At 39.3% G+C, this 23,565-nt stretch overlaps 4 protein-coding genes across 12 annotated transcripts in view; 1 reads left to right on the top strand and 3 right to left on the bottom strand.

The window, feature by feature from the left end:
- Nucleotides 1–2,382: 2,382 nt before the first annotated feature.
- cabz01093075.1 (C-C chemokine receptor type 4) lies at nt 2,383–6,040 on the bottom strand. Of its 2 annotated transcripts, XM_044033494.1 has the most exons (3): nt 5,825–6,040; nt 4,574–4,651; nt 2,383–3,792 (listed from the first exon to the last, which is right to left on the bottom strand). In XM_044033494.1, the coding sequence occupies exons 2-3, from the start codon at nt 4,645–4,647 to the stop codon at nt 2,727–2,729; spliced, it is 1,140 nt and encodes a 379-aa protein (XP_043889429.1). In that variant the 5' UTR covers nt 4,648–4,651; nt 5,825–6,040; the 3' UTR covers nt 2,383–2,726. The 2 variants fall into 2 exon arrangements, with proteins under 2 accessions (XP_043889429.1, XP_043889430.1); XM_044033495.1 differs by lacking the exon at nt 5,825–6,040 and having other exon boundaries at nt 4,574–4,772.
- Nucleotides 6,041–6,611: 571 nt separating this feature from the next.
- On the bottom strand, nt 6,612–9,849 carry si:cabz01093077.1 (C-C chemokine receptor type 8). 4 transcript variants are annotated; one of them, XM_044033311.1, is made up of 4 exons: nt 9,132–9,849; nt 8,423–8,562; nt 8,034–8,206; nt 6,612–7,750 (listed from the first exon to the last, which is right to left on the bottom strand). In XM_044033311.1, the coding sequence occupies exons 2-4, from the start codon at nt 8,556–8,558 to the stop codon at nt 7,058–7,060; spliced, it is 1,002 nt and encodes a 333-aa protein (XP_043889246.1). In that variant the 5' UTR covers nt 8,559–8,562; nt 9,132–9,849; the 3' UTR covers nt 6,612–7,057. The 4 variants fall into 4 exon arrangements, with proteins under 4 accessions (XP_043889246.1, XP_043889247.1, XP_043889245.1 ...); XM_044033312.1 differs by having other exon boundaries at nt 8,423–8,559; XM_044033310.1 differs by having other exon boundaries at nt 9,703–9,849.
- Nucleotides 9,850–10,608: 759 nt separating this feature from the next.
- On the bottom strand, nt 10,609–14,155 carry LOC122774216 (C-C chemokine receptor type 3-like). The gene is made up of 3 exons (XM_044033309.1): nt 13,986–14,155; nt 12,991–13,149; nt 10,609–12,371 (listed from the first exon to the last, which is right to left on the bottom strand). Exons 1-3 carry the CDS (start codon nt 13,990–13,992, stop codon nt 11,464–11,466), a joined length of 1,074 nt encoding a protein of 357 aa, XP_043889244.1. The 5' UTR covers nt 13,993–14,155; the 3' UTR covers nt 10,609–11,463.
- A 2,248-nt stretch (nt 14,156–16,403) lies between these two features.
- The window catches only part of cobl (cordon-bleu WH2 repeat protein), a 46,284-nt gene continuing 39,122 nt past the window's right edge, over nt 16,404–23,565 (top strand). For 3 of the 5 annotated variants that reach the window (XM_044033734.1, XM_044033732.1, XM_044033729.1), the window contains exons 1-2: nt 16,405–16,576; nt 16,879–17,010. In XM_044033734.1, the coding sequence (XP_043889669.1) occupies nt 16,982–17,010 (29 nt within the window). In that variant the 5' untranslated portion in view covers nt 16,405–16,576; nt 16,879–16,981. Of the gene's footprint in view, nt 16,577–16,878; nt 17,011–18,529; nt 18,547–23,565 lie in introns of those variants that run through there. The other 2 variants (XM_044033733.1, XM_044033731.1) reach the window with 2 other exon arrangements.

Raw genomic sequence — 23,565 nt, 5'->3', positions numbered from 1 at the left:
AGTCCCTTACTTTGCGCACTGGGGCACTGTCATGGTGGAATAGAAAAGGACTGCCCTTTTGTCCTTAATTGGAGATAAGGGGCTGAGCCCCATGCCTGATTGAAACACCTGAATTCAACACTAAACAGGTGTGGCCAAACACGTTCGTCCGTATAGAGTATCGTCTCTGTCCAGACAGTTTCTACACTCATGTGACCCGATGGTGCGTCTTCCCACCTTTGTCTTTTACAATTAGGATTACATTTGGAATGTACTTTTGGCTTTACTGCAATTAATTATTTCAAATCTGTAACGCAACCATGCAATGTCAGTCTTTACATCGACTACTGTTTAATGCAATTTATGTGTCGTTAGCTCCTCATAATTAACAGACATCTTTCAGGGGTCATTAGACTGTGTGCTGGTCCGTCACACAGTCTTTGAAATGGTGGTACGTTCAGATCCCGCCATCTTCTGCGATCGTCTGTCTCAGGTTTGCACAGACATCTTACTCAGGTGAGTTATTGGCAGCTTCAAGTGTCTGAGAAACTTGTAAGTGTTTTACAGTGGCTTGAACTTAACTGTGTTTAGAGTTAGACATGATTGACAAGACCACCGTGTGAGCTTTTCCACAGCACTAAGAAGTAGCTCTGCTAGATATTTAACACCTCTACACCTATTTAAATTAAAGTATTCATTTGATGCTGGCAAATTCTCTAAAAACAGCAGTTCATCTGATGTACTCTGTCAACCAAGGAACTATAAAATGTTCTATACTTACTTATTAAAAGTTTAATAAAGTTTCCCATGGAACTGTCTGTTTAGCCCAAGGCTTGTTGTTGCTATTACATTATTTTCATTATCATATTTAGAAGAGCACCAGCAATGGCAGGAAAGAAGAAAACTGATGTTGAAACCACAGTGTAATGGAGAATATTATACTATGAGGAAGGAAATGCATTTTGATGAAAATAAATTGTGGTTTTTTATCATCGAGTGTAAACGCTTCAATGGATACCAATTTGCTGATAATAAACCAGTAACCTAAAAAAAAAAAAAAACTGACAGTGTGAGGGACAGAATAGTCTTGAAACATGTTGTTGTTGTCTTAGCTTTTGAGTTTCCAGTCACATCTTTAGTGCAAACTATTGTAAGCAGCTTTTAAACAGGAAAAATTTCTCGTTACTGTGGAAATGTTTTTTGTTTTTTTTATTCGGGTGGGCGGTTTTGCCTCAGTGCTAACATTTGGAGTTGGAGAGAAATTAAACTCTTCAAATGGCCTCAGGTTATCTAACTACTGCATGTCTAACCATGACAAACACAATCAGAGTTCCAAAACAGAAAAGGATACATTCATTAAAAAGATTTATTGAAATATATTAATATTTACACAGATATTTAACATGAAGGGTCAACATTACAAAAACATCTGCTTGCATTGGTACATTCTGACTGCACGTGTAAGGCTGTTTGAAATGTTTGTTGACACAATTAATTGAAACTGCATCAACATAATATCTCTGGCTGTTTTCCTGCCTGCTCTGTGATATTTAGGTTTAAGGATTTAAACACATGTTTTACCTACAATGAAGTCAGTTTTATTAGGTGAGTGAAATCAGTTGCACCTATAGTCTCATTTATCTCTGAAGGATCTCTGTCTTCTTGACATTAACAGCTACAGACAGGAAGTTAAGAGGATGCTGCATGTATGTGGTTTGCTTACACATAATAGCAACTCGACTATATCAGACGTGCCTTTAAATGAGCTTAAACGATAACAACCTTGACAGTATTACAGTGATTGGGCCTCAAGGCTACAAATTTATGCACAATATGAAATTACTATCAGGCTATTCTTTTTCCAGTTTTCCAAGTGGGGTAAATTTCTACTGTACAGTATTTTTTATTTATTTTTTTTAAATGCAATCAAGAACTAAAATTAACGGAACAGATACATGTTGGGAAGTAACTTCCCTTTATATGTTCAGTCTTTTCTGTTATATAACTGGAGAATTTAAAAAAAAAACACCTGCCACTGAGAAAATGACAGCTTGGTTACTTTGGTCCCCACTCAGGCTGTGGTTTCCTCAGGTTGGGTTTAGTGCACACACGCTTCGAAGCTTAGCTTTTCGCTCTTCAACAGCTTGACACACAGTGACCGTGACCATCATGCGCAGTGGAATGTAAAAACAATGGACGAGTCAGACTCCCTCTTGTTGATTGGTGCTTTGTGAGTAAAAGGAAAAACGAAATCAAAACCATTAAAATAAAATAAAAATGTCCGTCTTATATAGACAAATATACATATTTACAGTATAATTTCATTAAATATTATTTTATATGCTACAGTGTGAAAGATTATGTAAAAAAAAATAAAAATATATATATATATATAAAAAATATATGTGTATGTACTGTATCAAAAAAAATTAAATTATATTCTCTATAGAACTTCATAAGACTATAATATCGGGCAGTTTTTTTCCTTTTGATTTAATTCATACTCGAGGCATTTTTCTATATTCTTATACACAACTAAATGGCTTACGTTTGTTTCCTAAACCCTAACCTCCTGAGTGCCAAAATTGAAACCTTCCCATTCTGTTGCCCGAGACTTAAATCTAACTTAAGTGTCTCTTAATAGCCTATACAAAAATATAATATAATGTAATACTTGACAGGGAATATCCCCATTTCATATGCAAGCATACAAATGCATTAAGCATCACATCCTGAATATTAACACTTTATACAGCAGAGGATCTCTCATCCAGGCTGGTGGTTTGTGAGTAGCTGGCTATTCTATCCTGGGGTAAGAAGACCTTGATCACCTGGCACAGTCTGCAGGGAGCCCTGTTTATCAACCTTATCAGGTGCCGCCTGAACTTCTCCCCAGCAAACACATAGAGGATGGGGTTGAGGCAGCTATGGGAGTATGCAATGGCCTCCGTTACTTCTAAAGTCAGTCTGATGGCTTTGCTGCTATCGCATGCTGTATAGACATGCAGTAACTCCAGTGCTTTGAAGAACGATGCAACATTATAGGGGACCCAGCAGCAAAAGAATACAGCTACCACTATAATAACTAAACGGATGGCCTGTTTCTTGGATGAGTGGCTGTGCAACAGCCTCCAGACAATCTTGGAGTAGCAGAAACCCATGATGATTGCTGGGACAATTAGACCAAAGAAGTTCATTTTAAAAAGGCTGAAGACCCTCCAAAAGTGCACGTTGGAAACACTGGGATCATCTGAAGCAGGATATACAGCAAAGCAGAACTGAGCCATATTATTAGTACCAGGCTGTTGTTTGAGATAGATCAGGTCTGGGAAAGAGGCCAAAAATCCAGCCACCCATACAACAGCAACTGCAATCAGCCCAAAAGACCGCGTCCGTGCTTTCAGAGCGTAAACAGCGTGAACTATGGCCAAGTATCGGTCAAGGCTCATCAGAATGATGAAAAAGATTCCACAGTAAAACACGATGTGATAAATTCCCAGGATCACTTTGCACATGGCATCTCCGAACAGCCACTGGTCATGGGCTTGGTGGGCCAGAAAGGGAAGGGAGGACACCAGCAGAAGGTCGGCAATAGCCAAGTTTAAAAGGCACACGTCGGTCATGCTGCGAAGTCGCACTCTGCAGGCAATGACCCAGATGACCAGAGTGTTACCAACAAGGCCGAAGAGGAAGAACATGCTGTAAAGAGCTGGAAGGAAACTGGCTCCATGACGCTCATACACACAACTCCCAAAGCCTTCATCCGGGTAATCATAGTAAAAGTAGTTTTCAGTGAAGGAGGCTGTGGTCGAGCTGTTGAGGAAAAACAAATCAATCAAAGGTTTTTAGATATTTTATTGGTTCTTGAGCAATCTTTCTTAACATATCCACATGTACTACAGTTCCATATGCTGTAGTGATAAGCTGCATCGTTTAACAAATAACAAGCCAAGGAAGAGAAGCGGGTCACATAGCGGAGCATTGGCTAGCATTGTTGACTTGCAGTTAAAGACCGTGGTTCGCGAGGGCTGTTCATGCGTGCCTAGGTTTTCTCTGGATTCTCTGGTTTCTTCCATGGTCCAGAAACACGCAGCAGTTAATTGTTGTTTCCAATAAATACAATGAAATTTAACAAAAAATCAATCATCAAGCTAAACATTTATTTTGATCCTCATCATCTGGATCCACAGCAAATTTTACATCTTCATAGATATGAAGACTTGACTTGTGTCTGATTTTGTTAAAATGTTGAAAACACCCTTTCTCTCAATTCAGCCCAAAAGCCAATGCCCCACCCTTTCACAAAACGTCATGGAAATGGCACTCACTGTACCAAAAACCTGACACCCTTTGTGAAAATAATAACCCAGCTCTGAACTTACAGCCCAATGCCTGAGACTAAGCCAGTAAAATGGATGTTAGTGCAAAATACACAAATAGATTTGACTGAAAAGCTCTGTCAGCTCCTATTAAAACAATCCTGCTCCGCTTGCAGTAAAGTGAAGCAACAGCAGGCAACAAAGCAGCGTGGCAAAGACGCAACACAGACATGATAAAAGTGATCTGTCCGTGGCGTGTTCAGTAGGTTTCTTACCTCAGTGAATTTGTTACAGATGAATTCTCACTTCCACTGAAAGCAGTGACGGTGATAGTTGCAGCCATGGTCATCTTTCTGGGGGGGAAAAAAATAAAAATAGACCTACTTTCCAAGATTGGAAACAGCTGTGCGCAGTTATTTAACCCTATTTTAACCCTGCAGTCTGCAACTTCAGTAAGTGCATGATTCTCATAATGATTGTTTTAATTAGAGATTATATTATTTTTGTTATGATTATTCACTTGAAGTGTGCAGGTTTTTTTTGTTTTGTTATGAAGTTCCAAAGTGAGATTGAATCTGCTGGATGGTGGAGCTCAGGGAAAACCAACGTATCACACACACACACACACACACTCTTGTTTGGTTAAGATCCTTTACTGGAGGGTCCGTCTGTGTAGAGTCTGCATGTTCTCCCTGTGAGTGTGTACAATTTGAAAAAAAAATGTCTGGTCACTGAAATATTAATTTTTCTCTGTCTGCAATTTTGAAAGGTTGTTTTTGAGACCGCCTTTTCATTCATTCATAATAAAATGTTTTGTAGTTAATTGGGTTGAGTTGGTTCGTCTATGTGAATCAATTATTATTATTTACATTGTTATGTTAATGTGTGTCTTTAGTCGGATGGCTTTTTACCTGTCACACTAACCACATGCAACCTCAGCACTATGATGCACACTTTGCACTTCAGTCTACTTCCTTGTAGACTCTGAACTTTTTAAAACTGTTAACTGTTTTTTAATGGCATCTTTTGCTGGGTTTTTATAACAGAAAACGTGTTATTATGACCTTTTTTAATCTTGCACCTGGCAAATACAAAATAAATAAAAACTAAAACTAATAAAAACCCTATTATAACATTGGTCTGTATGTTGTTGCAGTTGCAATACAAAAGCAAATAATTGACTGATAACTAGGATCTGACAATAGTACACCATTATACTTAATTATACTAAATATAGTAAAACTGTCTAGATACTGGAAAGTTAGCAGAAAGTTCCGTGGATTTTTTTTTCTTTTTCTCTTAATGAGGAATCAATCAAAACTGCCGAATTTAGAATATAATCCTAACCCTAACCACAACATGAATTATTGATGTCATGTCACAGCTTGTGTTATGTCACTTAGACTTACGTTAGACTTATGAAATAACAGTTGACCATTTTGCAAATCTGTTTGCATTACACTTTTGTCATCGTTTCATAATGAGCATAAGAAGTGTGTGTAAAAAAAAAAAAATGTTTTACTTGCCTGCACTGTCTAGACAATTGCTGATATTGGTGGATTCTGGATCACAAGACGTTGAATTTGATGGTCAATTTAAATTAAAAAAAGGAAATGCAAAGCAATTATACGCGATGCAATAGAAACGAGAAATGGTTTTCACAACACGGCTGTGAGAAGTGTAGCAAATGATATAACTCCCATACATCTATAACTGAGACATCGGGGTGGGCTTGTGGGTTTTGTATATGATATGGTTTGCTACTTCCTATCACATGAACCATGAGTGCGGGTACACTACACCACAAGTCCACATTTGCTTTGAAATATGCCAGATGATCAAGACCAGATCAGCAGACGCATACATAGTTGGAGCCTTGCAGAGCTGAGAGAGTGCATTTTTTTTTTTAAAGCATAGGCGAAGTGATACTAACTCAGACATCAGTGAAGTTTACAGCCACAGACGTGTCAAATTACTTTCTCTGTGCAGGGAAAAGGTCTGATTAATATCTATAGGGCACTGAGATTTACTGAATTTAATGCATCACTTATAATCAGACAAGAAGATATTGAGCCTTCTTAGAAAAATACTTCTTGAAATTATTGTAATATGACACAGGGATTCTGCTGCGATGCTCTGCTCACTTCCTGTCAACTCATTGCCAGCCTCCAAGAATGACTACCTAAAATGTCTGAATAACTTCAAGGCCCCAGGCACAAGCTCATCAGAACACAAGCTCATCAGAACACAAGCTCATCAGAACAACAGCTTAAACTCAAAGTTCCTGCAATAAACAGAATAAATGAAGACCAGTCAGGATTCATTGTTTTTATTAAACTTTACAAAAACATTCATTTACCAAAGTTATGAATATACTTTGAATCAAATGATCTGGAAACATCTTTCTCAACATTCTGTACATTTTCATTTTATACATAGGCACACGCACGCACACATGCACACATGCGCACACACGGCCACACACTGGTTTCCATGACTTCAGAGGACATTGCATTGTCTTACATTCATTTCCTGGAGACTTACTCTAACCTTAACCATAACTACTACTGGAAACTGCTAATCCTAACCTTAACCTTAACCTAAACCTTAACCTAAACCTAACCTCAGCCTAACTTTAAAACATGTCCTCACTATAAAATGTAGTCATTTACATCATGGGGACTTCATTTTTGTTCCCATAAGGAAGACAAGTCCCCATAATGTGACATAAGGAATACCAAGCACACACACGCACACACTTAGTGATCTGATCTCACTGGTGTGTTGGATGTCTCTTTCTCTGTAAAGCTGCTACCCTTGTTGGTCCAGCAGAAGTATACAGTGAGCATTTTGCCCAGTGACTTTCTAAACTTCTCCCCTACAAATGCATATATGACTGGATTGAGGCAGCAGTGAGCCAGTGCAATGATCTCAGTAAAGCCCATGGCCAAGTTCATGGCTTTCAAAGCGCGACAGTTGTCGAGTATATGAAAGTGCTGCAGCGTCTGAAGGAAGACTGTGAGGTTGTAGGGGACCCAGCACACCACAAACACACACACTATGATAAAAATTAACTTTACAGCTTTGTTCTTGTTGGAGTTCCTGGACTTGGACAGGGCAACTAGGATATTTATGTAGCAAAAAAACATAATTGGTAGGCACACGAAAAGGCCCACTGTGATCTCGCTGAAGTTTCGCTGCATTTGCCAGAACTGCTGCGTATTATCTGGGTACAGTGGTTGGCACTCAACTTCGTCATCCTCATTCCTCACCAAGGAGGCAAATGTCACCTGGGGTGTTGCCATGACGATGCTGATAAGCCAGATAGTGAAGCTAGCTATGATCCCATAGCGAAGTGTCCTGGCTCGCATGGCAGCCACAGCATGGACGATGGCCAGGTAGCGGTCCACGCTCATTAAGGTCACAAACAACGTGCCGCTGTAAAAACCCAGCTGTTTAGAGACAGAGAAGGAAGCGAAATCAGAACAGGATGTGACATAAAGCAGGGAGCATCACCCAAAGACGGTTGACTTTGCTGTGGAAAAATGTTATCTCAGCTTAGTTTTTGGTGGAACGTACAATTTGCAGAATCGCATAACACAAATAGCACACAGTCATTTATTCCATCCTTGTAAGGCCCTCGTCATTCCAGATGCAGAACAATCATTTACAACAACATACAATATGAAACATGACTTCTGCTTTCTAAATAACATGTAGCCAAAGACCGTTCACCTGATAGACTCCTGTCACCAGTTTGCAGGATGCAAGTGTCTGGAAATTGTGGGCCCAGATTGGCAGGGATAAGGCCACCATGAGGTCAGACAGAGCCAGATTCAGGAGGCAAACATCCGTCATAGTTCTCAGCTTTATGTACCGCAGGACAACCCAGACAACCGTGCTGTTACCTGTGACATCATTTTTGAATTATTAGCCGTTATTTGGGTTTATTTACAGCAGGGGAATTCAAACTCAAAAACAGTTTTCAGTTTGAGACCCCTGATGTACACAAACTAGAACCAGAAATAGAACCAGAAATATAATAATAATGTGTTCAAATGTGTGATTCAGACATGATGCATATTTGCTGTTTTATTAAAAAGTCCGGCCTTTTAGAAACATACCCAGCAGACCGAGACAAAACAGCACATAGTAAAGAACTTGTAAGACTGTGGGTCTGATTGGGAAATCTTCATCGGGAGCCTGCTCGCAGGTGGAGTTGTAATCATAGTCATACATCGCCACCTCTGATGTGTTCATGCTGCTGTGTGACAAGGAACATAAAACTTGTGGTTTTAATAAGTGGCAAAACAAGGACAAATTCAAGTTTATAGTCAAGTGATACCAAACTATTAACAAAACTAATGTTTAAGACTCAAGATATCAGCAGACATATCGCAATGTGTTAAACAGAAACAATTTAAGTATAAAAAAATAACAGTAATGGCATTTATTGTCCAAGAAAAAAGCCTGAATGTTCCTGTGTTTCTTCAAACCTACAATGGTCGTCAATGCTACATGAATTGTTTCTAGGTTTGGGTTCAACAACTCTGTTATTTAGTAGTATAACAACCAACTGCTGAATTTGCTGTAACTTTGCTTAATGGTTTTCAATAAAGAAATTAAAGATATTAAAAAGCGAAAACAACTGAAATTCCTATTAATTTATTGATTATTTAGTTTATCATGTGCTTACAAGCTTTGATTAGACCTCTGCATGCTGTAATCCTTATGAATTTTGTATTATTTTGCCATATGAAGAGTCAAATTATTTGAGTGGATTTGTCAAATCACCAGTTAAATCTTTTCTTAATACAAAATGAAATAACTTACATTTTGACAGTGTGATCAGTCCTCTTTTAGTTTTCTTGAGCTCATGAAAATACTCTTTCCTCCATTTACTTCCAAAGTGTTTGTAAAGAATATTGCTTTTTAAGAAACAGTTTTTGGACTTTCCTGCCCTTTAACTTGAATCATCATCTCGTGAGTCACATCCAAACAGCTTCTCAAAACAAACATTTAGCAGTTCAGCTAAACAGCCCCGCCCCCCGCCGTCCCCAATACAATTCTTACAGCATCACACAGCAGAGAAATAAATGACATGTTTAATCTTTCTATGAATATCACAGAGTACCTCCTACTCTGACCATAATCTAATGCATCTAAACCACAACTCAAACTATTTTCTCCCACTATAAGCACAGACAGACCCATTTGCTCTGACACCAGCGTCGACCCTCACTTCCTGTGGCTGTCACTCTCCCTCTGACACACATACACACACACACACACAGACACACGCACACACACACACACACTAAGCACTAAGCACTGAGTTTAAAGGTATAGAAATGAGAGATGAAATGAACAGCAACATAAAACAATTTGAAGCTGAGATCCTTACCACAATCACCGCTCCTGAACGTATATATATGTTCTTGGTCTCTGCACCAGGCTCACAAGTCATCCACTCCAGTTACATCACTTGCCTTTTGAGTCAAATCCTGCTGCAATAGCACATTTCTGGTAAGAGGTGAACTACAGAGCGTCTGTTGTTTCCTCCGCCTCACGTTGAACCTGCAGAGAGGTGTTACTGTGGTTTCTCAGAAATGTCCCTTTCTGTGTTTTCTTTTGACAAGAACGGAGTGCAGGGGAAAAGTATTCTAATGAGGCACTTTTCTCTTTTTCTTGCTTCTCTTTTCAGTCCAGAACACACTCCTTAGATGAACTTTTCAAACTTTGAGCTCATCAGGAATTGCAATACTTTTACTAATTTGACTTAACTATTCTGAAAACTTAAATGTCCTTGTGTTTAATGAACAAACCTGGACCTTTTTGCTGTTATTTATTAAACATGTATTATTTTAACCAGGTAAATCACAAAATGTGATGCATGTGATTTATAACACATACATCACTAACTACAACACCAAACCTTCAAAAGAACACTCTTGGGAGAGATGTGTGTTTAAAACTTTATCGATAACATTTGCCAAAACAAAAGAATTGCCAACAACATAAACAAGCGAGCATGAAACGAGCATTTCTCCGTGCAAGTCATAGCAGTAAAATGAACTGAGACATTTGTGGATTAAAACAGGAAATATGCATAATATGTTCTACTTGAAATGTGAGACATAAGTCAAAGTATATGAAAAGTATTTGACACATTGCATGTTTGATAAATCAAAATTTGTTCCATCGATCCACGACTAGTGGTTGAATGCAGCATAATTGATCATTTAAACTTCTTCTACTGTGAAAGTGAAAAACACAAACAATTTTTATTTTTTTTATATACTGTATATACATGTTTTTTTTTGTTTTTTTTTAAACTACAATACATTTTGTTTTCCACATTTAGCAAAGAATAACAACTTTTTGATTACAGGCTGTGAAAAGGTGCAATTTTCCTTCTTTTATCATCACAGCATCTAAACTTAGCATAAACAGTAAGGAAATGGGTGTTTGGTCGATTATTTCTTTGTTGTAACAATGCTTCTTGGCAATAAATCTTACACGTTGGAAAGTTTGTTTCCGTTTTAAAAGGTGTGCGAACAATTTGCATTTGTGGGTTGAGCAGCAGAGTTGAGTATGTGGGTTGTGGAGTTGCCAGTTGACCAGTTTGGTCACACACTGCTGTAGGATGGCATCCCATTCTTCAACCAGCAATTGTTGCAGGTCAGCTGATGTGGTTGTGTTGGTCACTCTGGCATGAACAGCACGTCCAAGCTGATCCCACAAGTGTTCAATGGGGTTGAGGTGCAGGACTGCAGGCAGACAATTCCAATCTCTCCAGCATGAGGAGGAGATGCCAGGCTGTTGTGGCCGTGTATGGTTCTTCCAACAAACAGTAGCAGTAGCAGAATAAGCTGTTTGGCATCGGAATAGAAGAACCCACATACTCAACTCTGCTGCCTCAACCCAAAAATGCATTTCCCTTACAAATGTGGCACCATTTATAAGGGAAATAAACAGGCTTTCCAATGGTATAAAGATTTATTGCCAAGAAGTATTGTTACAGCAAAGAAATAATCGACCAAACACAAATTGAAATGAAATCAAAGAAAGTCTACACATGGTAACATATATGATTGCAGTCAGCTTATATAAGGAGGCAGCCTGGATAAAAAACACTGTAGGTGATGCCCATGAAGCGTTCCACTTACATGATAGAAATGGGAGTGACATCAGAAGACCTGGACATGACTGAGCTTTTCCTGACTGACCTGTCCGTCAAACACGTGGAGGGCATCCCCGGAACCCACTTCCTCAGCAGCTGCAGGGTTCGTTTCATGAACTTCTGCCCAACAAATGCATATATGATGGGATTCAGGCAGCAGTGAGTGTAAGCAATGCTCTCAGTGACTGCAACTGACACCTTCAATTTCACGTCGAATTCACAGCTGTTCTGTGAATCAGATGTCATGCCCTCAGTGTGCAGGAAGCACAAGATGAAGGAGACGTTGTATGGGACCCAGAACACGAAAAAGATGACCACTATGGAGGCGATCAGCTTCACAACGCGGTGCTTTTTTGCACTTCTCATGTTCACCAATGCAGGGATGATCCTGGAGTAGCAAACCACCATCACCAGCAGGGGAATCACAAGACCCAGCATATTTTTGGCTATGACGCTGTAAAACCTCCAAGCGATGTTATCTGGCTCGTAGGTACATCCTAGCCCGTGATAGTCATTTGTAATCTTAGTGAAGATGAAATTTGGAAGGGAGACACACACACTCAATAGCCAGACAAGCACGCTCAGAATAACACCTGCCCTCAGAGTGCGCCGCCGCGCCAGCCTGTGATTGTACAAGATGACGATGTAGCGGTCCAGCGTCATGGCAACCAGGAAGAAGATGCTGCTGAAGAACCCGACGTTGTGGCAGCCTGAGATGAAATGGCACATGAAGCTTCCAAATGTCCACTGACTGACCACAGAGTAGTGAGAGTAGAAAGGCAGCATGAACACAAAGAGGAGGTCAGAGAGGGCCAGATTGAAAAGGCAGATGTCTGTCAAGTTGGTTTGGTTGCGGTGTTTCACCAGGACACACACCACAAGGCTGTTCCCTGATGGAAAGAGGGGTTGTTAATTGATTCATATTATGATTCATCTGGGCTTTTATTAGTCTGTCTTGGATTATGTCTTTGTATTTTGTTTTTGTGTTTTGAGTTTGCATGTTCTGCATGCATCTGCTGTTGGTTGTCTTTTGGAGATTCGGTCATTGTGTCTCTTGCCTGGTGCGACTGTTTTTACTTTGTAGTTTCTTCTTTGTGTCTTTTTCTCTGGTTCTACTTGCTTTCTTGGTCTGGTGAATGTGTGCCCCACACTGATGTGTTTCACCTGTGTTCATTTATCTTGCCTCTCTCATGTATTGTGTCTGTGTCCTGTGCTGGTTTGTCTGCATCGCTGCCGTTTCGGTGCTGTTGCTTTTAGTTCTAGTTTTATTCTCTTGCCAATTTGTTAACCAGTGTCTGTAAGAGTTCATTAATTTTGCCCTGCATCTGTTGATTGTCTTTCTCTGAATCCTGATACATACAACATTCTAACATAGACACAATGAAAAAAAGACTCTGCATTGCACTTCTTCAGATCAGGCTTTGTCCCATAAATAAAAAAAAGAAGTGTCTTTTATTAGAGAATGTCCCAGAAAGAGGTAAGAGAAGAAGAGCACGCACACACACATACCTAGAAAGCCTATGATGAACACCAAACTGTACAGAGTGGGAACAAACACCATCCCGAAATTCTTTAAATCCACTTCTTCACAGGGTGTGATAAAGTCATTTTCATCGTAAGGTAAATAGTCATACGATGTGGCGTTGATGATGCCATTTGTTGTTGTATCTGCAAACAGAGGATTTTATGTTATTTCAATGTGTACATTACATACAACCTGAACTTAAGGTGTAAATCTTGTACACTATGAAATGGCCACATTAAAACAGTCCCATATTGACTGATACCAGCATCAGTATAGTATATCTTTCTTTTAAAGCTGTCAACATCACAAACAAAATATCCACAACAATAACACACCACTTGTATGTAAAGGCTGATATATTGCAGCTTAAAAAAAAGGAAACAAAACAAACTAAAAAACACCTTTGAATTTTTGAGTTTTTATGTTATCTAGTGGCCATTGAACGTAACTTAGTGGAGAAAAAAGTAATCCTTGCACATTTGGAAGAGACAAAATAATATTAACACCTGGTGTAACTGTGAAGAGTGAAGGTAATTTTTTAGACTAATTCATTAGGAAATGTGCAAACGTGTTTTTCAACTGATCGTTTGTCATGTCATTGTGGTTTTTAAATGTGCTTCTCTTTACTAGTAAAATACAGTGCACTCATATTTATCTACACTATTCCACCCTTGACTATAATTATAAGACAATTAATTGTGTCTTTATATGTTAATAAAATATAGCATAAATAACAATTTCAAAGAAAGTGTGATAGACACTATCAATATTTTCTAATTTCTTGTTTTTCAAAAATTTGAAAATAACTTTCAATAAATATCTAATGCAATTAGAAATGCAAAAAAAGATGCAGATTTCAGTATTTTTCATTAATATGTTTTTCGTGCATCATGCAGTATCAAACATTATTATTCCAACAACACTACAAAGACTGTTCAAGTAAGTCACTTATTTAGTTAGTAAAAAAAAATGGATTCACCTGACATGGTGAGATTTCAGTGGAGCCTTTTCCTGTCAGGTAATGAGTGGTTCCAGACCAAGCTTCTTTTTCCTTCTGTCGGTCTGGATGTTACGTCCCAAACTGAACAGTGATGGTGAACCTAAGTCACTGACTAAGTCAGAAGTCCACTCATGTAAGCAAAGAAGCAGAAATGCAGATGAGTTGCTGTTTCCTGTTTGGCCCCAAGTGGGACTGAAAGATCTTATCAGGAGCTCACAATTCACACCTCACAAGTGCAAAACACAACACAATACATCTGTTATACCACACTCATGTGATCATGATCAACAAAGAGCTTTGCTGATGTAAAATGATGTCTGTCTGTGATAGCATGTCTGCAGAGTTTTTAAGGTACAGTGTGTACATTTTAGCCACATTATTGGTGAAGTCATACGGTGCAGCTGAACATCCCTCATGTTAAGATTGTCCACCGTTGGCTATTGTAAAACATGGCGGCCTATGCTCATTCTGTGGTTGTGAAAACCAACAACTAAAATGATTGTAAAAATAATTGTATTATTTTATTTTCAATTTCTGCCAAAATAAAATGAATGTTACCGTCACTGAAAAATGTCTGCATAGTTTTGAAGGCAAATGGTCTGTGTGGTGTTGTGTATTCTTTTTTCTTTCATTTATTTATTGAATCAGTTTCAGAATGCCCTGCCCTGCCCTGCCCTGCCCTGCCCTGCCCTGCCTTGCCCTGTCTTGCCCTGCCCTCTCCTGTTGTGCCCTGCCCTGCCCAACCTCAGACTGGCTCTCACATGGGCCATATAGGCAGTTGCTTAGGGCGCCATCTACATTACACACACATTGACGTTTAGCAGACACTTTTATCCAAAGCGTCTTACAAGGGAATTGAGCACAACCTGCCAGGGGTGAAGTTGAACTTGTGCCCATGATGTCTCTGCACACTGTGTACCAGTCTTAACCACTGACCGACCCCATCTACTGCAGGGGGCGCCAGATGACCACAAAGGAAAAAAGAATACTATTGTATATCAATTAAAATCTACCCATGGGTGCCTTACTGCTCAGCAAATGAACAATAATTCTTACAATATAATAATAATTAAGATAGGAAAAAAAACAAGAAGTTCAGACGTGTAAAAATGTAATGATCTGTACTGTAACAGTGTTTTTTGTTTTGTTTATTTTACCATTTTCTATATGTATTACTTTCATCACTCTTTACTATCATTCATTACTATGCAGAGAATTTTTTTTTAATATAGAGTTTATATAGTGTTACTTGTTTATATCATTTGTTAATTCATGTGATAGTCTCACCTGTCCACTGTCGAGGAGAGGGCAGCAGAATGCCCTGTTAATTAGTGTGGTTTATGAGCGACATCTTGTGGCGAAGAGTGATACTTCACTTGTGCAGGAGGGAGGCGGTGCATTGTTAAAATAGCACAAAGCATGCTGGGAGAAAAGATTTGAATTCTCTTCGTTGAATTTTTATGAGGCATTGTGGACTTTATGTATGTTGTTTGCAGCAGCAACAGAAGAATCACTATCATACTACCCTGCTACTGATAATAATTACAATAACAATACTACTACTAATATTAATACTAATACTAATACTAGGTCAGCGTTTTTTGTATTATGTACTTTATTTTACCGCAGTGTTTGTTTGTGTATTAGTGTTGGAGGTCCAGTGTTGTGGTTGTGAAGCAGTCGCTCCCTCGCTCTCCAGCTGGCGCTCAGTGAATTCCCACTGAGGATGATTGACGTGAGATCTGCTCACGGAGGCGGGCTGGAGGGAACCTGCGTCAAGTTAGCAAGACGCAGCAGAAATCACCGAACACCGTGGACCACTACTTTCCACATTAAACGAATGGGTTTTCGGTGTAACGTATGACGCCATAGGGATACGTTATAGTTTTCAGGTTTTCGGAGCGTGTTCGTTAGAGGCTCATTCATTGTAAGCACTGATTTTATTTACGCCGCCAGTTGGGAACTAGCAAGCACACGGACGGTCGTTGACATTGAAAACATGGCTGCCAATGGGGGACACAAGCTAAAGGCTCACCAAATTAAATCTGTGCAAACAGGATATCTTAAAAGAGAACATCAGCGTTTTTAGCTCACAGAGACTGACGTTGGTGTCATTTCGGTAAATCCAGGATTTTAAACTCCAAAGTCACATAATAACACATCTAAATGTATTAATGGCGGCAGCAGTGGATCAACATCTCCTGTGCTAAAAATGCTGTCTAATCACGTGATTTAAGTGGCAATTGTCATACTTTGATTTTGACTGAAATACCACTGTTACACGTCTCTGCGTTGTCCTGTACTTCAATTCATGACTCCAAGTCATGAATCTGATTTGGGAAAGTAAACAGAATTGAACAATGTAACGTGCGCAAAGGCAAAACTTCGTGCGAGTCAGGGTGCGACCTCTTATTTTGAAAGGCTGAAGAGGAAGTTGTACTTGTTTTACTCTCGTTGCCTTTACAGTGCTCAAGCAAAATCATCCGGTGAGGAGACGGAGATTATATCAAGTGGATTTGAAAAGGAACTCCGTCCACAAGGATGAGCCAGCAAAAGTGCTTTTGACTAAAGTAAGTTTTCTTTCTAACTCTGAACGGAGGGTTTATTATTATTATTACTATGATTACTGTTATTATTATTGTTATTGTTGTGTCGTAGCTTTGGTGGACACTTTGCAGGGTTACAGTGTGCTACAGGTCACTCTGAACTGTCACCTCATATCTGCGTACTGTCACTTGTTGAACTTGTCATTTAAAATACAAAGTTCTTCCACTCTTCTTTAAAAACGAGCTTTTTGTAGAGGCAGTGAGTTGCTGGAAAACGCGACGACACAGACGGTTAACTAACGCAGTGTCGATGTGTTAACTCGCAGGTGGACAAAAACTGAATATGGATGTCAGTCTGGTCTAAAAGAGCAACTGCGGATCTTTGGGAGCTCGGTTCGAGAGAAGACCGTTAATACTGTAAACACTACAATGACTGACTCCGCAAAACCGCCGTTCGGGTAAGTTCAAGTAATTACAGACTCAATTAAAGGACAAAAGCGTTTGTATTGTTTCTCTGACGGTGTTCTAAACTTACAACGAACTCTCTGGACAATTGTGAAGTGCTCAGCTACTAATTAACGTAAATGTAGTGCCTCGTTTGTGGTCTTTAGTTTCATGTCAAGTAAAATCAAACGTTTATAGTGATTTTTATGGTTCTAAGCACTCAAGTTTCACTGTTTTACTATCCCTTTTGTAGTATCGCGTAGTTACATAGCTGTTTGTTCACATGTCTGTTGTCTGTGTTTGTTCACATTAATTAATGCTTTAGACCAGGGGTCACAAACGCGAATGACCTGGGGGCCACTGAGTGGTCAGTAGAGGGCAGGTCAAGTGAAAAAAGTCAAATTTTTTGAGAAAAAGAAGTTTGTTTTGACATGGAACGATTAATAGTTCACAATATATACTTTTTATGCTGCAAAATGTATCTTGTTTATAAAAAACAAAAAAACAAACATACAGAAGTTATATCTTGATCTTAAGTGGCAGGCTATAATTGTAAACACTAGTGATTGGACAAAATCAGATATTATCACTAATTGTGATTAAAACAGTCACTTACAATACATTCTATTGTGATAATCGTGAATGGAGAAAAAAGTTAATATTTCCTGCGAGTGTCTTGAAAATCCTGTCTAACTCACCAACACACAGTGCAAAAAGTGGCACTGCATCTTTCCTCTTGACTTTCTTATGATCCTTATAAATGAATTATTAATCACAAATAGTCTGTATTCTATCTGCGGTGTTTCTACAATGTAAAACAAAAATTACATTAAAATCTTTATTCAGTCCTTTTGCTTTATTTTGAAGTTCATGAAGGTACATTATGTCTACAGTTTGTACAGACATTCATTGTCAGTGCTAGCAGCAGAGAGATTTCCAGCAGCCACACCGGTTTACTCTGCCTTTACTGTCACATTGTCACATTTTGCCACTGGGCCTGAACCACTCTGAATGGTGTTGAGCATAATGCAAAAATTGGTTGCTAGAGGAGACAAAGTGACTAGACCTTTTTGCTGGTGGAACAAAAACAACAGCAACAACTGTGGGTGCTGTTCACTGTTGACGTGTGGCTGTTATCAGGACTTTCCTTGGTGTTTGTATCACACTAGCTGAGCCCATGTCTTGCTCGTATTGCCACCTAATTATTATATTGTGCTGTTATGAAGCCACTGGTGCAATTAGTAAGATGAATGAAGGTTGAGATGCAGTTAGCTGTGTCACTTTTAGAGTCTGCATAATTTGTTTGCTGGCTCACTGTCACAATTCAGAGGGCACTGTTAATGTTAACACCTGCTTTTCCTGACACACAAAAGGAAGAATGTCTACTATGAACAAAGACATGATATCACGGCCACTGGAGCCAATCCCAGCTGATAAAGGGCGAAAGGCAGGCTGCCAGTCCATTGCAGGGCAAACATAGAGATGATCATTCACACATTCACACCTAAGGGCAAGTTGGAGTTAACCTCTGCATGTTTGGAGTAGTGATGGTAGGGTTAAAATACTGAATACCACTGTGCTAGTTTTCAGTAGATTTGTGTGTAGTAAAGACACATAAGCCTTAAAACCTTTTAATCAGTTTCAATGGACACAGGTTTGAGAAATTTACATGGAATTTGTATCACTGAAGCAATATAGTGAAGTATTAGTAGCTCATTGACCTGGTCTGACTCTTCATCAGTATAATTATATGCTGTGTGGGTGGTAATTATGGCAAGATCTGTGTACTAGACACATCAGTTCTGAGCTCAGCACATGCAAATTATTATATTTATTATAATTGCTATTGTGTCCTGCTGCAACTGTAGAGGGCTTACACATTTTATCGCTCACGTGTTGGCTTTTCAGGAAGCTTTAAGCTACTCCTTTACTACGTTGTGTGTGGTTAAAGGCTCAACAGCAGTGTGGAGCAGAGATCCATTAAAACACGGATGTTCTTCAGTGGCAACATGAGTAGGGTGTGACACTGCTCAGAAGAGTGTTGATGAGGTGAATTAAAGTTTCAAGCAAAGGTCACCTCAGGCAGTTTCTCTTAAACACTGTTATTTCAGACACTCAAGATCCTTTTTGGCTAAATTACCAAGTCGACTGGTCAAAGGGGCAGTTGGCAGTGGAGCCATATGAGTTGTTTTTTTTAATCCAGTCAGTGTGTGACTTTTCTGTCCATATAAATTACCATGACAACTTTCTTTGTGCTGGGATCTCTCTTTCGTCATCACACTTGGAGTAGCTACTTTACTACATAACCCAGCTCTAATGAAACATAGCTCATAAAACAACAGTTGTTGATACTTGTTTTATCCACTCTCATAGAATGAGTCAGGAAGCAATAAATGAAAGGAAGGAAACATAAGTTTACTGCATTTTTAAGAACAGCTCTGACTTGTGTTTTTTTGTTTTACTGTTATGTGTTTTGCAGAGCTGGTTAGGTTTAATAAGCATGTTTCTTGCCTTTCTTTTCTAGAGACAGTCATTTGTGATGTCAAAACCTTGTGAGTTTTACTGTTGTCACATGGATTAGTCCCACACCAGCCATTTATCATGAGGGCTTAAAGGGCTCGGTGCACTTCTTATGTCTAGATTTTGCCCCAAAGTTCCTTGTGAAGTAACACGGGTAAGAAACTAAACAAGCCTTCCCAAGCACAACATCTGGAGTGTTTTGTTGTCATCTGCCTCACTGCTGGTAGGTCATGTGTTTCATTTTGAGTGCATCTGTTGTTCGTGTTAACCTTGTTTCACACACCCTCATGAAGACGGGGTGGAAAGATTTTACAGATAAATACAGTATGGAATTACAAATAACTGTCTGTTTATCCTCAGCACACACCCAGAGATAATTATTGGCTACCGAATGTCCATGCATGTGTGTACATGGATGTCTGTGTGAACACGTGAGCAGTGTGTCTGGAGGGAGATCAACCAACTTTGCTAGTTGCTTGTCAGTTTGAAGCTGTGCCCACTGGACTAAAATATCAGCCCCCATCTTTCACGTAGTATCTGCCATGTGTGTCTGTCGGTCCATTTGCCCACTTAAAATACTCTGAGAGTAGGATTTTGGATAGCGACAGTCACATCCTCTTCAACCCACGCACCTTCCACAAAATCAACTCTATTTATACGTTTAATGTTCATGTGGTTGGCCACTGGTTTAGCGGCACTGCTGACTAAGGCAGCTCCCGGGTTGTTCTTTTTGAGTGAAAGGCTGTACCAAATGTACTTGTAGCAAAGAGGAAAATGTTTGTGTATGTGGTCACATCTGGATAGTTATGGTTATTTTTTATGATGGGTTAAATTTAACCAGTATGAAATTTGAGAAGAGAGAGAGGGCGAGAGAGAGAGGGCGAGAGAGAGGGCGAGAGAGAGAGAGAGAGAGAGAGAGAGCATTTGAGGCTGGGATGTTGGCAGTGGCGCCAATGTGTTTAGTAATATCTGCATCTATTTCACAGACTGTCATGTTTTAAATAGAGAGGGTAGGGATACATAGCTTCACAGACTAGTACACACTGACTGAGCATGCTAGATCAAAAGCATACAGTATAACCTGCATAGCCAATTCATGTATTTAATACTTCATACAGTAAAACAAGTGTGATAAAGCCAGTGTCAGTTTTGGTCTATGTGAACATAATTAACTTTTGGAATGAAATAGTTGATTCCATAACTAAGTGGTTGTATTCATAGATGATTGTGTGTCCTTACATTATCCAACATTTTCTGCTATTTCCCACCCTCTTGCCCTGGGGAGAAAACCCCACCAGCAGACACCTTTAACACCAACTTACTGCCTGTGTCAAGAATCTACAGTAGACTGTATCTGTCTGTATTATGCAGCTGCTCAGATTTATTTCTGGAGGCCTGCACTCATATGTTAGTCAGCGTGGTATGTGGGTTTGTCAGAGTGGAAGACAGACGGACAGGCTGTATGTGAGTGAGTGTACTGTGTACAGATGAGACAGACTCCCCTCACTCCAGCTGACATGCCAAAGCAACAGTATCACCCGATAAGATAGAGATGGTAGAGAAGTCACATTCTGTGCCACTATACTTGTAATTTAGCTAATTTCTAAACTAGAGGCAAAAGCTGCCAGCAGGGACCATGTGCACATTCCAAATGGGGATGGGCTATTAACTTTTCTACCTCTTAAGTTTGTTTTTTTTCTCCTGTGAACTTACTATTTATTTTTGTTTACCCTGCAAACCAGCAATAGTGACTCATTACAATTGACCTCATTACAATTGTACTTTTCCGCTTGCCCTTTTCTCTCTCTCTCTCTCTCTCTCTATATATATATATATATATATATATGTATATATGTATGTATGTATGTATATATAAAAAAAACAATGGTCCCGGGTGGTCTATAAGCTGTGAGTGTCTTCTAAAAACCAACAATGAAACGTATGTGTTTATCTCCTTCTCTCTCCAGCAGGAGCTAATTGAACAGGCTGTTTAGGTAATTGAGAACAGACTAATTGTTATTTCCTGTCGTTTTGCTTTTACATTCCATCTCCTTCCTTTCTTCTCTAATGTTGAATCCCTCCCATTCTCATCCTGCTGCTCTATTTCTTTGCTCTTGTACATGTGGAGTATTGTGCCACCTGGGATTCCCTCATGCCTCCCTCTTTCCCTATTTTTACCCCTCTATCCTCCCTCCGTTGTGAGCCTGTTGGCCACCCAGGAGCTGTGTGTATGCTGGAGGCAGAGTGCGGTAACAATTCCAGCTCCTTGCTTATGTGGACATATCAAACACAAGAATTACACTTTAAATGTGCATGTGAACTAATTGATGTTAAGGTAGAATATTCTGGTAAAGCACTTAGAAACATGGAGATGAAATGCAAAAATACTTTGGAAACACTTTGGCTTCACTTATATGATACAGAAGTGTCAGTTATGTCTTGTCAAATCTGATGTCTAATGAGGAGACTGATATATTTTTTCCAGTTGTTCAGACAGTAGTGTAATTTATTTGTGTCTCTGGCTTTCTGTTATTGTTCTGGAATATGTGTCTTATTTTGAACTGACGACAACGTGTCTGTGTGTCATTGGTCATAAGTGACACAATGACTAGACGATTAAATAGAGTAGAGCAGAAGACAGGAGGGGTGAGGGTGACTAAGATGGAGTGCTATTACAGGAAGTGGATTTCTCTACTTTACACAGGTGTGACACTGATACTCCTGGATTACAAGTTGCTGACTCAACCTTAGGTCTTAGCTATAACATCCTGATGGGGAAAACTTTAAATAAGTATAAAGCATGTAAGCAACATAATTGATCCCAAATGAGCAACAATTCATTTAGCACCTGAGGTGTGGTGTTTTCTTTGTATCTCCCATGGGTTATTACTGTTTCTCTCACCCCTGTGAAACAGATTGTGTAGAGCCTAAACTGATTACTTCAAAGATGTTGCCAGCATTTGTTACTATTTCACTGTATGGCAACAGATGCATAGGATGAAATGTGTGATTCAAGTCAGTGGTTACATGTGTAACTTGTGCTCATTCCAATTTCCATTGATGCACAGTGCTTTCATTGCCACATTTTAAAGGTTAATCCCTAAATCCTTTTCATGTTTGATTCCCTTGTACATTAAACCTATTCAAGATACAATCTAAATGTTTTATTATTTTCTCTATTAGCGTTTCATAATCTTCGTCTACTTTGATATTGTCCGTGAGCCAGGTTAGGTGGCATTGCTATGAAAATATATAGGCATGATGCTGAATTATTTGGTTTTTGTTTGCCTAGCAGCTGCAAATAAATGCTTAACTGGTGAGTTCCTACATCTCCTATAATCACTTCAAAAACTCTGTAATTAATCTGTCTTTTGCTTATGTCCATTTGCTTTTGTTTCTTTTTCTTGTGGTCACTTGCCCTTTATGCGCATGAGTGCTATGTCCACAGCTGCTACCTAACTGAGGTCTGCACTCTTCTGCAGTCAAGTGGTGTAAATATTGGTTGCCATGGGGACACCATGACACCCAAGGGGTATGCTAGCCAGCAGGACAGAGTGTGTGTGTGATAGGGGAGTGGCCCCAAGGAGGGACCAGGATGTGTATCATTCAACAACAGGAGGGGAAATTCAAGTCTGCACACAGATGACTGAGGATCTAATGTACATGGGTGACTATTCACATATAAGTGGCTGAGTGCGCTCTTGAAGTGATTCTTAAACTCACTTTGTTAGATGTTTGTACTCTTCACTGATGTGTCTCCCAGCCATTATTCCATGTTTCAAATCTATGATCATGGATTTTAAAAATATTTTTGAACTCATTATTATAACAGACCAGTTATACTATTATTGCTCTATATTAATTGCAGGGTAAATTATATTTATAATACTTACTTACTTAACTTAGATTCAGTGATTTGGTCAGTGATATTTGGTACTCGGGGCTCCGGGAGAAGGTTTTACTCACTGTTGTTACAGTCAAACCCTCAACCTAGCAATTAGTAGTCAACCCCTCCCAACTGAGCAGCAACTTTATTCCCAAACAGTCAC

The sequence above is a fragment of the Solea senegalensis genome, linkage group LG9 (genome assembly GCF_019176455.1).
Source record: "Solea senegalensis isolate Sse05_10M linkage group LG9, IFAPA_SoseM_1, whole genome shotgun sequence".
NCBI lineage: Eukaryota > Metazoa > Chordata > Actinopteri > Pleuronectiformes > Soleidae > Solea > Solea senegalensis.
This window is presented reverse-complemented; position numbering and strand designations above follow the sequence as displayed.

Bases quoted from the DNA above. Each gene is read 5' to 3' on its own strand.
- si:cabz01093077.1 (XM_044033311.1), bottom strand. From the start codon at position 8,558: ATGAACACATCAGAGGTGGCGATGTATGACTATGATTACAACTCCACC. The intron at 8,207-8,422 runs GTATGTTTCTAA...ATGATGTCACAG, and splicing joins GTTTTGTCTCGGTCTGCTGG to GTAACAGCACGGTTGTCTGG. The intron at 7,751-8,033 runs GTGAACGGTCTT...GTCTCTAAACAG, and splicing joins TGGTGACAGGAGTCTATCAG to CTGGGTTTTTACAGCGGCAC.
- LOC122774216 (XM_044033309.1), bottom strand. The intron at 12,372-12,990 runs GTATGTGTGTGT...TCTTTCCATCAG, and splicing joins GTTCATCATAGGCTTTCTAG to GGAACAGCCTTGTGGTGTGT.
- cabz01093075.1 (XM_044033494.1), bottom strand. From the start codon at position 4,647: ATGACCATGGCTGCAACTATCACCGTCACTGCTTTCAGTGGAAGTGAG. The intron at 3,793-4,573 runs GTAAGAAACCTA...TTTCCTCAACAG, and splicing joins TCTGTAACAAATTCACTGAG to CTCGACCACAGCCTCCTTCA.